At 40.0% G+C, this 16,406-nt stretch overlaps 1 protein-coding gene across 1 annotated transcript in view; it reads left to right on the forward strand.

Annotated features, from left to right (window-relative positions):
* LOC119416008 (serine/threonine-protein kinase BRSK2) overlaps nt 1-16,406 on the forward strand; it is a 195,960-nt gene that overhangs the window by 173,457 nt on the left and 6,097 nt on the right. Inside the window, exons 11-17 of the mRNA XM_037683177.1 lie at nt 735-832; nt 2,568-2,718; nt 10,133-10,193; nt 12,659-12,866; nt 13,026-13,074; nt 14,669-14,792; nt 15,842-16,022. Of these exons, the coding sequence (XP_037539105.1) occupies nt 735-832; nt 2,568-2,718; nt 10,133-10,193; nt 12,659-12,866; nt 13,026-13,074; nt 14,669-14,792; nt 15,842-16,022 (872 nt within the window). The remainder of the gene's footprint in view (nt 1-734; nt 833-2,567; nt 2,719-10,132; nt 10,194-12,658; nt 12,867-13,025; nt 13,075-14,668; nt 14,793-15,841; nt 16,023-16,406) is intronic.

Below are 16,406 nucleotides of genomic sequence, written 5' to 3' on the forward strand. Positions count from 1 at the left end.
TAAGTTCCGGGTGTATATATAAACAATTTCTTGTAAACATTAATCTGGAAAAGTTTTTTAATTTTTTTATTTTTCTCAGCCTTTTTTTTCCATTTAGTGCTCAGCTAGAACTGATTTTTCATTTTGCCCCCTCACCATCTCCTCCATTTGCTTCTTTCCTCATGGGCGATTTTTTTGTAATTGTGCTGCATAAGAGGAAAATCTGTGATCTTAAATATTTCTTCCCCTGGTTCATTTTAGCTGAAGTTGCAGGTCCTTGTCTCTTTGCCTCCTGCTGCTTTCCAATCTGTCTTTATTATAGAGCCCTATTCCCTGGATATTAGCATAGAGAGTGTTATATAGAGGCTGAAGATATTGGGCTTTCTGATTTGCTGTGAAGGAAAAGGTCAAATTTATAGTGTTCTGATACTTTTTTAAGACTTGCTACACACCAATCTGCATCCTAAAGACAAATTATGCATAATGTGTAATTGCTTAATGATGTGTAAAACTAAACTTTTGTTTTAAAGATTAAAGCTATTAATTAGCTGTTTCAGTGTGCATCCAAAAGAGATTAAAGAACATTAATCATACTGTGATGTTTTGCAGATTAATGTCACATTTATTAATTTAATTTGTACTTTTTTTCTTCTTTATTTTTGACTTAATTTTATACAAACCAGCATTATTATAATTTTTTCTTTCCAGTCTGTCAAAACAATTCTTACAGACATTTAATTATAATGTCTTTCCAGTGAGAACCAAGAGAAGATGATCTACTTCTTGTTACTTGATCGCAAAGAGAGGTACCCGAGTCAGGAGGACCAGAACCTTCCCCCTCGCAATGAGATTGGTGAGGTTTGAAAAGTACAGCAAGAAACTGTAGATAAAGAATGTAACATCATTTTATAGTGCACAGCTGTTCTTATTTATAATTTATCTGGTGGAAACCCTGAAGAGCTATCATCTGGATTTTGAGGAAAATTCACATCAATATGACTGAATGATAAGACACAACAAACGACAGCAAAAAAAGATGTTCCAAATTCAGACAAGACTGATTTATAGACAGTTTAAGAAAGAAATTTAAGATATTATTAAGAACATAAACTTTATTTTACAACATATTTTTCAACCAATCACGAACGCTCCAAAAAGTAACTGTTTTTCTTAATCTTCTTAGATAATTAAGAGGATAAGATCAGAGGTAATTGGTTTTTGTTCTGAAGATATATTTAATATTAGTTGTGATTTCAAACATACTTCAAATTAACCATTTTCTTTAACTGTGAAAGGAAAATAAAATCATAATGTGTTTTTGATCTGGGAGTTTCTCTCCATTGGCTCCCTGTCAAATTCAGAATAGAGTTCAAAATCTTACTTCTAACCTACAAAGCCCTCAACAACCTAGCTCCATCTTATATTAGAGATCTTATTGTTCCATATTTTCCTAACAGAGCACTTCGCTCTCTGACTGCAGGCTTACTTGTGGTTCCTAGAGTTTCCAAGAGCAGAATGGGAGGAAGATCTTTCAGTTATCAGGCTCCTCTCTTGTGGAATCAACTTCCAGTTTCTGTCCGTGAGGCTGACACATTGTCCAGTTTTAGACTGGGATTAAGACTTTCCTTTTGATAAACCCTATAATTAGGGTTGACTTATTATGCTGCCTTAAGCTTAGACTAATAGAGGACAAATCAATCTCATTTCTTAAAATGAATTGTTACAAATGAACCATTTTCATTTTAAATTATTTCTATTTTAACATGTGATTATCGACCTGCCATTGTGCATCTGTTCCTACCAAACCCAGCTGGTTGAAGCAGATGTCCGCTTGTCCTGAGCCTGGTTCTGCTAAAGGTTTCTTCCTCATGAGGGAGTTTTTCCTTTCCACTGTCGCCTTCATGTTTGCTCAAGATGAGTCTGTGATGAAGCTAAATTCAAAGCAGTCTGCTCCTCATATAAATAATATGATTAACTTAATTTTTTATATATGAATGTTTCTGTTCAGCGCCTTGAGATGACTTCTGTTGTGACTTGGAGCTATATACATGAATTGAATTGATCTAGTGATGATAAATAACACCATTGTTTATATACTGTAGATCATATTATGAAATAGCTGTTTATTATAAAAAGAAGAAGAATCCAGTATTACTGCAAACAGGTGTCTGTTGGAAGCTTTTTGTAACCGAACCATCCTACAGCATTTTTCCTCCATCAGGAGAAAGAAAATAGATTTTGGGCTTCACTGACTTCCATCCACAGAAACCTTAGCAGGGACAGAGAAGCTCTACGTACACTCCTGTGTGTGTCTGCCATGAGATACCGACATTTTGATGAATAGACTCTTCATTCAGTGAATGTGATACAGTCAATACAGTGACCATTAGTTCAAAGTCTGGAAGGAAGCTATTACTTATTCTCTATTAGTTGGAATGTCAATGTGATCAGTGCTAAACATCATTCATGCTCTCACAGTTGTCCACGCGACGCTCTGAACTGCTCAATATGTAGAAACATACGCAGTGACACAGATGTGTCAGGTGCTTTGTGTTTATTCCGAATCGACCTGTTTGTTTTTGACACAGATCCACCGAAGAAGCGGGTGGATTCTCCCATGTTGAACCGTCATGGCAAGAGGAGACCTGAGAGGAAGTCTATGGAGGTCCTCAGTGTCACAGACGGAGGCTCGCCGGTTCCAGCTAGGAGGGCTATTGACATGACGCAACATGGACAAAGGTATGCATGGAGGTGGAAAATAAAATAAATCAATGTCTGACTGAACAAATAAAGATGGATTTGCGTGGGTGTTTGAAGGATCTTGCAGTTCGGTTATATCTCAGCTGGTCTGACAGTGAGTTTGGATCCAGTGCCAGCGAGCTGCATTACAGACAAACATAAACAGACTCTGACTATATGCTCACTTTGTCTTCTGTCTCACCGTAGTAAATCAGTGTACAGTAAAAGCTTGGATATTCCTGACGGCAGAACAAAACGCAGCAAAGAAGAAAGGTATCAATTTGCCATTCACTCCAAATGCTTTAACCTCCTCTCGCTTTATGTCCCACCCATGCTAGGACAGGAAATAGATGTAGCCATGCTTTCTGCTCAGGGTATTATTAAATGCCTGCTAAATATTCACAAGATACTATTTTAGCCGCCGATACCTCGTCAAAATAGTTTGGGATGGCGTTTCTCAAAATTAAGCAGCTCTTAATTAATTTAATTCATAAACTGAAGAGGAGAGCACATTTGAAATTCAGAGCCTTAATATCAACAGCCCCACTTGTTCCGGCATTAACGTAATTATCACTTCTTCTCATAATCAGTCAGCATTGGTAATCAGTTCCACCAAACTGTGCCCCACTTTCTCCAGATGCTGAACATTTCTCCAGTTTACCATTTTAGAAACGCTCGAATCACGCCAAAAACCGCACTCCCCTCAGGCACAGCACACTGATTTTAAATCATTTTCTTCATCTTATTTTAACAACCAACATATCATCACAGTGCACATTTTTTGCTCAGAGGCAGTGACATTTGTACCAGCAGGGAAGATTGAATCTGAGTGAGTGATAACCTGATCTGCCTAATGTAGTCAGATGTGCAGACATGCTGGAAAAGGCTTTAGAATGTGAATAAATGCAAAGGTACACAGAGCATTTAACATGTTAAAAAAAAAGAAAGTCTGTAGTCATGAAGGAAAATATTTATCCTTAAATGTTAGATGCAATTTTTTTCCCAGATAAAGTTTTCTTTAGAAGGTTTAAATCCTTGTCAAAAACTCACAACATTAAATACAGTCAGGGTTTTCTGTCCTCTGGTGCCCCTTGAATTAATGTTAAGGATTCATCATCCTGTTTTCTCCACATTTTTATTCCCTTCAGGCCATCCAAGAATAATCTCGCTTTTATTTTAAGATTGCATTAGTTTAAAAGAAACTGCTTTGCTCTGCTTTTCATGCCAACGCAACAGTTTTAGTCACTTACAAAATCCAAAAACAGTTCACTCTGCAACGACTGTTAATATCACCAGATAACGCATCGCTGCAAACTATACAGAAAACTGGAGCCACACAAATCATTCTGCAGAGCTTTTAGTGAAAGGGAGTGTGTAGGCTGAGTCATGTATTTCTGAATCAAATCACCTTTTTTATTTTCTGCCTTAAAATGGTATCTCTGGGCTGTGACTGGTGGAGAATAATTGGCCATTTAAACAACAAAAAAAATAGCTCATTTTTCATGTCAGTCTTTCTGAATTTTGAGTGTTGTGCAAACAAATGACCAGTGAGCAGTACGGCTGCACTTTTAACGGTTAGTTGATGACAATCACAGCCTATTTATTTGTGCACGGCTTGCAAAACTGCTTTCTTGCCTGTGCACATTATTTTGTTTCCCACCTTCGCCCATATCATATATAACTCAACTTGATTTGTTGTCACCTTGGCTGCTGCCTCCACATTTATCATGTAATCTGCTGAAGCACACTTGTGAAATGATTAAAGGCAGATTTTGACTAGTTTTTAATAACATTTTTTTACACGCCCATTGAAAGGTGGACATATTATGGTATAGTCTCTGTACGTCCATACGTCCCTAAACTTTCTTTTGTCCTGCCCATAACTTCTGATCCACTCAAGATAATTAAATGAAACCTTTTACACTTGCATCTTGGCTAGACATTATATCACATACAACTTTCACCACCCCAGTACCAAGGTCATAGTCAGAAATCAAGGTCAAAGTTGAAACATAGTCTTTTAGTTGTCTTGGCCATAACTTCTGATCCACTCAAGATAATTAAACAAAACTTGATACACATTTGTACCACCACTAGACAGCATGTTGTATAAGCTCTAAGGTCAAGGTCACAAATCAAGATTAAAGGTTATTAGAGTTGCATTTGGGCCTAAAAAAATCAGACTTGGCCCGACCTGAACCCATATAATTTTTTTCTGAGCCCGACCTGAAACCGACCAATTAACTGTGATTACTGGCCCGAACCCAAAAAAGACATTTTTTTTTAATTAAGCTTTTACTGCTTTTGAAAACAAATCAGTTTAAAAATGTATTTAGAAAGGAATATATACAATTTATTGTTTATTAACAAGAGTCAGCAGATTATTATTTTATAATATTATAGTTACTAACGGTCGGCGGACATGCGTGGCTGATGATACACATTGGGTCGTTGGCCGCGCGCGTCCGCTGACGCAGTGGCTGAGTCCAGTTAAGCTTCAGGTGGATCACTGGTGATCTAAATTAGATCGTCAAACAGCCGCGCACGTCCGCTGACACTATCAAAGCCCGACCCAGCCCGCCCAACCAGCACATTATTTTGAACACAGTTAAAATCAAATGTGTTTGAGACATCAGCGCCTCACACAAGTAAAACTGAGAATCATGGAAAATATAGCAAGAAGTTCTGAAGACAATAAAGTCCATATCAGGTATACAATCCAACATTTTTCAGTCAGGTCATCTGGACAGTTTCTTTTTTTTTTGTGCTGAAACGTTTCACCTTCGGTCCGGAAGGCTTCATCAGTCAAGGAAACGCAACAAAACTGATTCTTCCCCCAACAGCTTACTCCAAAGTGGAACAAACCAGTTCTGCTTGTGATAAGACAATGTTCACAAATGTCCTCTGCCAACTATAGTTGCAGCCCAGTGAGGTACAACCTTCATATTACAGGCCAGGATATGTTTGTGTCAAAACCCTACAGTTTGTCTGCATCTTTCTTCTACGCAACTCTAGATGCGTGCGCTAGCTTTGACAAACAGACTTACCCCAGAAGTTCATCCCTTTTAAAATCCAGTTCTCTTTTCTTTTTTTTTTCTTGTGGTCCCTTGTGTACGGCTATACTTCACTTCCAACCTCCCCAAACCCCACATGCACTGTTAGAATATGATTGCTCTGTTAACATAGGAATGCTGTTAGATTTTCTTGATCTGACCTCCTATTAGCATTTAACTGTGGGACGTGGAAAGGATTCTAATACCCATCTGCCTCAAAAAGTAAATGTTTTTCTGGAAAAAAAAAAATTCTCTTTTCTGTCTTTCATCTCATAAAATGTCTGAATTTTCTGTAGTGTGTGCGCGCTGGTGTGTGTGTGCATGTGTGTGTTCATGCTGGTGTCTGCGGCAGAACATATAGAGCATCATAATGTCCAAAGATTTGACTGACTTCTCCAGAACCTAACCTTATCTCTCCTCGACAGCAAACTTTTGTTGACAGCAGAGAAGATTTGTGGAACTTCAGATCAGAGGCCGTCAGAGAGAAGACTGACTTTGAAACATGTTTTGACAGGATACATTTCCACCAGAATAAAAGTGAAGGAGAGGGAAAACAGTCTTATTTTGAATTACTGCACATTAAAAAAAAACATTCAAACCTCAGTCCTTATTGAGTATTTTTACCGTACATTTTTATAGAAGCTCTTAAAAAAACTTGTGACTTATAATTTTGCAGCTCCTGTACAGTATAATTGACTAGATTGAGGATAAATGCAGCTGTGACCATGTTGCATGGTAATAAATTACACAAATCTCACGTGAAAACTTATTGCATTCTTTATATACCCTGGTGAATCTTAGAAAATATATTTAAAACTAAAACGCAAAGCACAAGAAATCCAGCTGATTTAATTTGAAGCCCTAACAAAATACCAGGAGGAATGAAGGGAGGTTAATGATATGTAAATGAAAAAGTGAAAGTGCTATAGTCTGAAGAAGAGACTATCAATGGAATGTTTTTTTCTTGTACAGATGTGCTCTAATTATCACACAGTTCAAATATGAAATAGTCCAAAAGTCTCAAGACAGAGTGCCCTGGTGATTATTGACACACAATTTATTTAAGAAGCTAAAATGAGCACAAACACACAGATATACACTGCTGCAGAAACTGGGAGGGGGGACTGGGAGGGGGGTCTCCGTTGTGGAGTTAAGCTGTGAATATTAATGCTCGCATCCTCGCGGGGGCTTCCAGGGCTCAAAGAAGGAAATGAATTTAAAGCGATGTTGATTTACATGAATATTTACTCGTGTAGTGAAACTCCATTGGTGGGACAAAACTGAACTTTGTCCCTCCAACTTCGAATCTTGCAGTGAAAACAGAAGCGTTGCATCAACTGTTTCGTTTTGCTTTAGTTTTGTTTTATTCGTTTGGCAGTTGATTACTAACAAAAGAAGAGCAAATTTGAGTTGGAAACACAATGGTTCATGTTTTCTTCTTGATGGTTATCTTTAAATTTGCCAAGATTTTGAGATCAAACTATTGTATCTGTGATGTTTAGCAACGATATTTAAAGACTCAATTCAACAAAAAGTATCAGTATTCATTCTTAAAGGTAAAATAAAGCTATCCAAAATTAAATTGAAGTGTTTGTAGTAAAACTCAGCAGCTCTCACTCCTTCTCATCGCTTCATTTATAGTAGGTCCTGGGCTTGAGAAAGGAAGTCAACAAATGGACCCCTCGTGTAAATTTAGACTGAATTCTGTGTTCGTTCCAGCTTCTGTTTTACATTTTTATGTCGAGTTTATGTTTTAAGCTATGTCAAGAATTCCCTGAACTCTAACCTGCTGGTAGGCCCCAGGACTAAGTGCTCCTGTAGGCCCTTCACCAACTTTGAGTCATACAAATATACTTCTTTTAGTGTTAATGTTTAATTTTGAGAACTAAATCAGTTTTTTTTAAAAAAAAAAAAAGGTCAAACCGAGACAGACACTTTAAAAAGGTTGCATGCTCCTGCAGCAGCTGATCAGGTTTTGGCACACCCGTTCTGCACGCACACACTAGGTCGATGTTTTGCTCCAGTGGTCCAGGTCACTGTTATAAACGTCTCAGGCTTCTCTCTCTCTGCCTGGTTCTCCTGGGCTCCTCTTTTCTCCTCCGCTCCTGTCTGCACCTCTCCAACCAAGTATCCACCTGGGCAGGCCACACCTCGTCCTCCTCTCCCTCAGGAGGCGGAGGAGCTCCTTCTTCGTTCAGCTTCTCTGACAGCTGGTTTAAAAGATTCTGACAACTTTGGTCACTCTGCCAACACTCTCAATTTTTTTCCTTGGACATGTTGGCCATTGTGAGTCACGCCCCAAAACTAACAGTACACATTCTGATTGGTTAGCTCTTGGACAAGTGAAACAGGAGGGCCACTTTTAATTTGGATCAATCAGAGGCAACACATATGCATCTGAAGTGATAGACAGAAAACTTGACATATTACAAATCAATGTATTTTTTTAGCTCATCATGTGACCTCAATATAATAGATCAACGCTGTAGGCCCCTGGGCTTCAGCCCAGGTAAGCCCATGCATTAAGGCTGTCCAGACTATACCAGTGGTGTTGAATCCTAGTCCTCATGGACCATTAACCTCCATGTTTTAGTTATTTTCCTGCTCTTCAGCAGGTCTTCAAGTTCTACAGAAGCCTGTTAACCACTCGTTTATTTAATTCAGTTGTGTCAAAACAGAGAAACATCTAAAACATGCAGGATACTGGTGCTTGACGACAAGGACTGGGCACCAGTGCATTATACCAAGACACTTTAAAACACCAGTTATCCTGTAAATCCTGTACTAGCGTGTATGCAATCCCAGTGAGTTGGCAGTCCATCCAGAGTAACTTGGACATAATATTAAAACGTAAAGAATCTGTTGATCTAACATTTCCTATAGTGCAACTTAATGACATGCTGCTTTGGTTTTCATGTGCATGATAAATGATTCCTAAACTGTGTGTGCTGTTTATTGTAAATTAAGCCCTCAACAACAATAATTCATCTTCACTCTGAAACAGTGGTGAGTCTCTGACAGCCCATTACTGTACAACACAACCATCTGTAGCATTAGCTTTATAGACCTGCTGGTCCAACACGAACAGATGCAGAGAGACTTGAAACAATATGCTCACAATGGCCGGAGCTTTCGGCCATGTTTAGATTAGGTTTACAAGTGCTGCAGCGAGCAAGTGTGGGCACATCTCAGCGGACCATGAGACTCAAATGTAAATTATAGCAACTGTCTGGTCAGCTGCTCGATGAAATGAGAAATCCCAGCCAACGTTGTCTCAGCATCGCCTACTCATGTGACTGAATGCGTGCAAAAGATGCACTCATAAATTGGCAGTTAGGGAGTTACAAAAATAACTCTGCAGTGGGTGTCTCTACATTTTCCTGCTCTTCTGTTATGACTGTGTTTGTTGCTAAGTGTAAGAATCAAGTTCTAGTTTAACATTTTTCTTTTGGGATTGATTAAGGAGCCTCTGTAGTGAACAGTGGTACACTAATAAACGACATAATAGGTATTGTTTTTTTTATTTTTATGTTTTTTTCCCCCTGACAGTCTCTAACTCCCTACTTTTATTTGACATTTCTCCATGAGATCTAAGAAATCTTCCAAAAAATTCTTCAGTTTCATTATTTCATTGTTTAAAAGGGAGGGGGGAAATAAATCCATCAGTGCTGAGAATTAGAGAGAATAAGATGGAGAAAAGGAGGAGGGGGGATTATTGGATTGAATGACAAAAGGGACAATGTTGTGACAGTGAGCAGCTGGTGTTTCCAAGTGCTGACAGGCTGTGTCTGTGTGTTTGTGTGCGTACACGCATGGGCTTGATGGAGACAGATTGTGCCATGATTGTTCATTTCTGAGCAGGACTCTGCTCATTGGGGTTATTGACGGCATCTGTGAAGAAAATGACAAACATGACAAATGGCACTCAACCAAATGTTCCTCTTTATTCTCCTGCTCTAGATATTTTCCATGCCTAAAGGCACAAAGAAAGCCCGAAATAACAGGAAGGAAGCTAGTTTGAGTAGTAGTCTGCATGAAGTTGCCTATGGATTTGACAGATCAATATATTTGAACCTGAAGCTTAAGCGGTGTGGGACTAATTGCTGGGAGTCAATATTAGTAATGTGGCTTGTCAAGTCAGTACTGCTGTTACTGTGTTGTAGTGCATTTATCTTCTTTGTGTGAACAGATGTTGTGCTTGCAGGAAGCTAGATAGCAACCTATGTGTACCCACCAAGTCTAATGTGCTTCTGTGCTTTTTAAACAATATACAACATGTGAACCAATCTCTCACTGCCACTTGTGTCAAATGAACACACATAAATGACCTCTCTTCTGTTGTGTATTTATTTGTGCTACAGGTCACGATCTATCAGTGGAGCCTCTTCCGGCCTCTCCACCAGCCCCATCAGCAGCCCACGGGTAACTCATAAGACCTCACAATCACTCACATTTTACACCTCACTCATAATCACTGCTTAACACACATCCTGTAAGGTTCTAGTATAATACCCAGAAAGCAAATGATCGAAAAGAATCAACTCCAAGATCAGAGAAAAGTTCAGTGTTTATTTACTATAAGTGAATGAACGAACGACGTGATGACTCAGCAGGGAGGGACTGGAATCCTGGAGAGCAGAGAGCAGATTTTAGAGTCTTATTATCCACAGGAGATATTGTACAGTTAGTTTCTTACTGTTAGAAATTGTGATTGTCACAGAGGCGAAGGTCCGAATGGTTCTAGAGACAAGGTGTAAGGTGGTTCCAGAAAGATTCATTTGATGAGGCCAGCGGTGGAAGGCAATGAGCGGCGGAGATCACAAGGAGCCTTTAGAGGGGAAACCAGGAGATCCAAGGCACAGGTGGAGCACAGGAGTCAGTACAACACATAGAAAAAAGGTTGGCTTTTACAAATTGCAAAGAGTAACTATCAGACCAGGAGCATACTACCGTAAGGCAGACAACGCAACAGCGTCTGGTTGAAGTCATCTGCTGTTATTTATACTCCTGAAGTGCACTAGTCCCAATGGATCTCAGGTGTGTTTGTATTGAAGCCCTCTGGTGAAGGAAAGTTGAGGAAGGAAAAAAAACTGGGATTCCTTCACATTCATTCAGCTACTACAAATCCCATTTTATTGCTGTTTGTTGTCCATCCAAGAAAACTGCATTCCAGATTTACACAATCAAACTTTATCTCTTTTTGTGAAATTATGGTTTATTACCAAACATTTTCACTTTCTTCAATTTAACAGTTTTGCTAAGTTCATATCCACTGTGATTACCTTTTTAAGCCAGTATCAGATCATTTTATTATTATTATTATTATTATTTTGGCATTACATTAGTCATTAGTATTTTCATACAATTGTCTTTAAGTAATTCCAAAAATCCCACACAGGGCTGAGACAGCACAAAAAACTTCCTTCAATCCTGAAATCTTTCTTCATTCTCTCAATCCTGATTATCCCAGTTTCTTCTTTCTGTGGCCTGAGCTCTGCAGAAATCCAGATCAGGGAGTGCTTCAGAAAGCACCACTTTCCTTGCTCAGAGCTGGAGAAGCATGTGGTAAACTTTTCCAGTTGACTAGCCTGAGAAGGCTCAAGATTATACCACAATGCTAAGACAAGCTCCCTACACCACACAGGTTCTTTCAGGCTGATCTGAAAGGGAAATTGATTTCTCAGAAGTATCAAAAACCCAGATTGTGCTCTCTGCAGGAGGCTCTGTGTGGGGTTATTTCTGGAAAAGGGCTTGGTGTCAAAGGCAAATAGTGGAGGACTGCTTCTACAATTTGAGCATTACAAGTCAAACAGATCAATAAACCTATCATGAAACCAGAAATCTCACTGCAGTGATGCTACTTTTTCGTCTTGTTATTGAGTCAGCCCAAATTGTGTTCACAGCGGGTCTCGTGTCTCCTGCATCTGTGTTTGCTTGTTTTTCTTTGCTATTGGAGCCCTGTATGTTTTATGCAAGTCAAGTCTATCGTTTTATCTCTTGTTTGGACGTTTCAGATATTGTTCATATTGCTTGCAGATATTTTCTCCCGTTTCAGTTTTGTTTCATCTGTTTGACATGAATGATTTATATTTTGATTTTTTTTTGTTTTGTCTTGCAATTCTTTCTTTTTTCCCCACCTAATGTACACACCTCACCCACTTCTATCTTCTTGGGCTGCTTCTGTTTTTGTATGTTTTTATGGGCTTTCTTGTTCTGTGTGTGCTTGTGTCCCCCTGTGTTGTACTGTATTTGAATCATCCACCACACCTGCTTTTGCTCCGTTGTGCTGTGCATCATCACTCCATGTCTTTTGAATCCAGCCTGTTAGAAAGTTCTGTGTCCCACCTCAGTCCCCTGACTTGACTGAGTCCCCCAACGCCAGCCCCTGCCAGTCTCCTGAACCTCTTCTGAATCGTGCTGGCCCACGAATTTCCACTCCCAACTCACTCTCTCCAAACTGTGAGCCGCTGCCAGGAGTGCTCAACAAGACGCAAACACTCCCTGCCAAGCCCAAAGTTGCCCCGAAGCCCCTACATGCCACACGATCAAATCCCCTACCTGAAACATCCCCTGATTCTCCTCCTGCAGCCAAATCAGAACCCTCCACTCCCTGCCAGGCTCCACCACATCCTCTCTCTCTCTCTGTGCCTCCTACTCCCACTTCTCCATCCTCTCCATCCCCTTTTGCTTTCTCCCCCATCTCCAAAGCTCCCATACCAAACAGCCCGCAGGTACGGCGCTCCCATTATGTTGCCAGCCCTCAACTTTCGGTGCCCTTTAGCCCCATTACATCACTGTCACCCATCCGGTTACACCATTTTCACCCCGTGGTGTCTGTTCCTTCTCCTTTTACTGACCACGCTCCCAAATCTATCCCCCTCATACAGGTTACCCCTCACCCCTCCCCTCGAGGCAGTCCCCTCCCCACCCCTAAAGGCACTCCAGTGCACACTCCCAAGGACAGTCCATCTGGGACACCAAATTCCACACCACCACCAAGCCCGTCCATAGGAGGCATGCCTTGGAGAACGCGCCTCAACTCCATCAAGAACAGCTTCCTGGGCTCACCACGTTTCCACCGCAGGAAACTCCAAGGTACTGAGATCATCACTGACATAACCTTTCTGACAAACACAGAACACAGTATGATATTGTATTATTTTCACATAATATTTGACTAGAAAGCCTAATGTCATGTACATGTTAACCTTATCTGTGCTGTTCACATTTGCCTGACTAACTTTGTTGCTCCAGTTCCTACACAAGAGGAGATGTCCAGCCTCACACCAGAGTCTTCCCCAGAGTAAGTAGATTTCATTTTTTTTGAAGGAACTCGGGATTGTCAGATAGTAGTTGTGAACAATCACTTTAAAGCGATCATATTTTGACCAAAATTATTGTATGTGCAGAGTGAGGGTACACATTTTTAATAGTGGTGCTGTGGTATGTGTTGGGATTGACAAACATGTTCAATAAGGCAGTTATGTGGACTTTTTGATGATTAGTAGATTCTTGCAAATGAACAAAAACATTTTTTTGTTTGTTTTTGATGCACTAACTGCCAAAACTGTTGTATATTGGGGCTTTTAAATAACTATTTATGGTATAGATCCCTAAACTATTGAATAATTGCAATAATTATCATGTATCTGGCAACACTGAAGGGACCATTGGTATTGCAACTACACAACCTGTGGACCCCTTGATTTGCTCTTAATAGCACAATGATTTGGAAACCCTGGCATTTATAAATGCTTCATTTTTACCTGCTGAGTTTTCTGTAACGACCTCAGGTTTCATTGGTGTTGGTGATGACGCATGAGAACAGGGAGTAGTGGATTATGGGGTAGAGGGTGGCAGTTGTAGTTGGGGAGGCATATTGTATGAAGTTACAAAACTGATTGCTCAGTGTTATCCTAGATATGCCAGTTTGGTTGGTTTCATTGGATTTTCAATATTTACAAATAAATAAAACTATACTGAAAAAGGCTGTACTTTCATTTCATCGTGTATACCATATTGCATATGTACTGCTGTACAAGCTTGATTAGCACAATCTACATTTTCATCTGAAAATAATGCAAATGGTGAATATAATGTAAAACGTAGTGGTGAATTGAAATCTAAACACACAAAACACTCATATCTTTTTTTCCTCTGAGCTTCCCTCCTTCTACTTTAGCTGAAAGGAGCTAAAAGGAGGAATAAAAATGTGCAATTTATAGGCAAGTGCATTGTGTTTGACTTTAAAGGTTGCTCTGGGAAAAAATAAAAACAGGAGGTGAAAAGTAATAACAAAAATTTAGGAACCGAGGATTGAGCCCTGTGGGTTGTTTCTTGGGTAACAGATTATGATCAGTACATGAACCTCTGGTAAAAGGCTTTAACATAATTTGAAAAGTGAATCTTATGTAGGATTTTACAATTATTAGACCACCAAGTTGATGCACAGAACATCTATATGTTTTATGGCCCTCTGTGCAGGTCCTTGTGGATATGCTTCCCTGTCTTGTTTGCTAATGTCTTTTTAATAGCTATCACAGAGGAGGAATTGATAGATGGCAATTAATTGTGTGTATCACCTTACCGTGAAGACTTGCACTTAGGAGAAGGCCCTTATTTTGAACTATGGAAGAAACCATTTTAAAATAAGTCCTCTTCATAGTTTTAGATTATTCCCCCAGGGTGTCATATCAATGTTTCTTTCCATTTCTCCTGGGCTTCTAAAGAGAGACATTAGGGAGCACTTCCCCTCTTCTCTATTTTTCTTGTAGGGATCGATAAATGGATGGGTGTGTAAGACTGGGGAGCACCTACATCACAAGGGTGATACCTTGTCAAATGCTTGCTAGAAGATGATTAATAATATTTGCCTCTTTTCTTGTCGTTCCTAATAGACTTGCCAAAAAATCCTGGTTTGGTAACTTCATCAACTTGGAAAAAGAGGAGCAGATCTTTATTGTCATCAAGGACAAGCCTCTCAGCTCCATCAAGGCAGACATTGTCCAAGCCTTCCTTTCGGTACGCACAATTGTTGCTGCTTTGTCCCTTTTGATCCTGACCTTAGTTCCATCTTCCCTTTAACACCCCCCCCACCACCACCACCCATCAGTCTTTGTGTTCATGTCAGATGTTGAACATTGACTGTTCTACTGCAGCCTCTCTCTGTTTCCTAACATTCCTCTGATTTTTGTAGCAGTTCGGTAAACTGCTTGTACTCAGCACTTCTATTTTCTCTTTAAATGTAGACTCACTTAAGGTCAATAGAAGAATCAACACATAGCACTGACCATTAGCATATAGATGCCTTTTCTCACACTACAGTGGTTTGAGCATGTATGTGTGTGTGTGTGTGTGTGTGTGTGTGTGGTTAGCTGTGTAAGAAATATTGTACACCCTATCTGTGTGCATTTATTTTTTGTAAGAGTGTGGATGTTCAGATGCAGGCCAACGTCAGTGAACACCAAACATTCAGCAGTGGGAGTTGACATTCAGTGAGCATAATTGAACAGAACCACTCCTCACCCCGGTTAGATTTAACAAAGTCTAAGTAAACACAACTCTTCCAGCGCAGGTCAAAGTCAGATCTGTTTCTCCTTCCCCCAAGGCAGCTATTTTCTCCTCTGGGTTAGGCAAGCTGGTATTCCAGGCAGGAGATTGGCACCTGAACCAGAGGAATTATACCTTTGAGCACACTCACATTAATGGAATGTCAACCCCTCCTCAGCGTTGTGACAGAATGTGACAATTTCAGCGCTCGCCTGTTCATTGGGCATACAAATTCATTTTAGGCAGGAGGGTGCCGTGTTGTTGGATGGCTTGAGATTATATTAGCTTAAGTCTCTCTGCACACATGGCTACTCTCTGAGGCATTAATCTTCTTAGAGTCTCAACTGTGGCTCATGGTATGTGGAGGCTATTTTAATGAGGGCTCATTCTGTCATTTGCAGGATTTTAGAAAAAACATGACATTACTACAACCTATTATTCCCATAAGGTGCCATTCTTCTACCTATCTCCTGTTTTGTTTTTTTGTTTTTCTTATGTGGATTCTATTTTGTTGTTGTCAGATTCCCAGCCTGAGCCATAGTGTGATCTCACAGACCAGTTTTCGAGCAGAGTACAAGTCCACAGCCGGCCCCACAGTCTTCCAGAAGCCGGTCAAATTTCAGGTGGATATCACCTACACGGAGAGCACAGCCGCTACAAAAGAGAATGGCATCTACTCTGTCACTTTTACACTGCTCTCAGGTGAGGAAACCATTGCAAAATGGACCTTCTCAAAACAGGTTGTACTAACTCCAGAACACATGGTCACCAGCTGTCCAAGACTAACAAATACTAGTACAGTAGTCCCTCACTACTTCACGGTTCGTTTTTCGCGGACTCGCTCTATCGCAGTTTTTCAAAATAAGATTGGACATGACACACATTTAGCTGATTGATGGATAAGCTGCACGATGGCCATGGATTTTTATTGAAAATAAATTATTTTAAATTATGTAGCACCTGCTGCACCTTTGTGCAGCCCACACAGCAGGAGAAACTTCCTCCTTCTGCTTCTGTCGATGTCTGTTCTGCAGCGTAGAAGTGGGCGTGGCCGAGAGCGCAGAGTGCAGAAACGCCTTTACATTT

Source organism: Nematolebias whitei, chromosome 10 (assembly GCF_014905685.2).
Source record: "Nematolebias whitei isolate Nwh7 chromosome 10, NemWhi1, whole genome shotgun sequence".
Classification (NCBI taxonomy): Eukaryota; Metazoa; Chordata; class Actinopteri; order Cyprinodontiformes; family Rivulidae; genus Nematolebias; species Nematolebias whitei.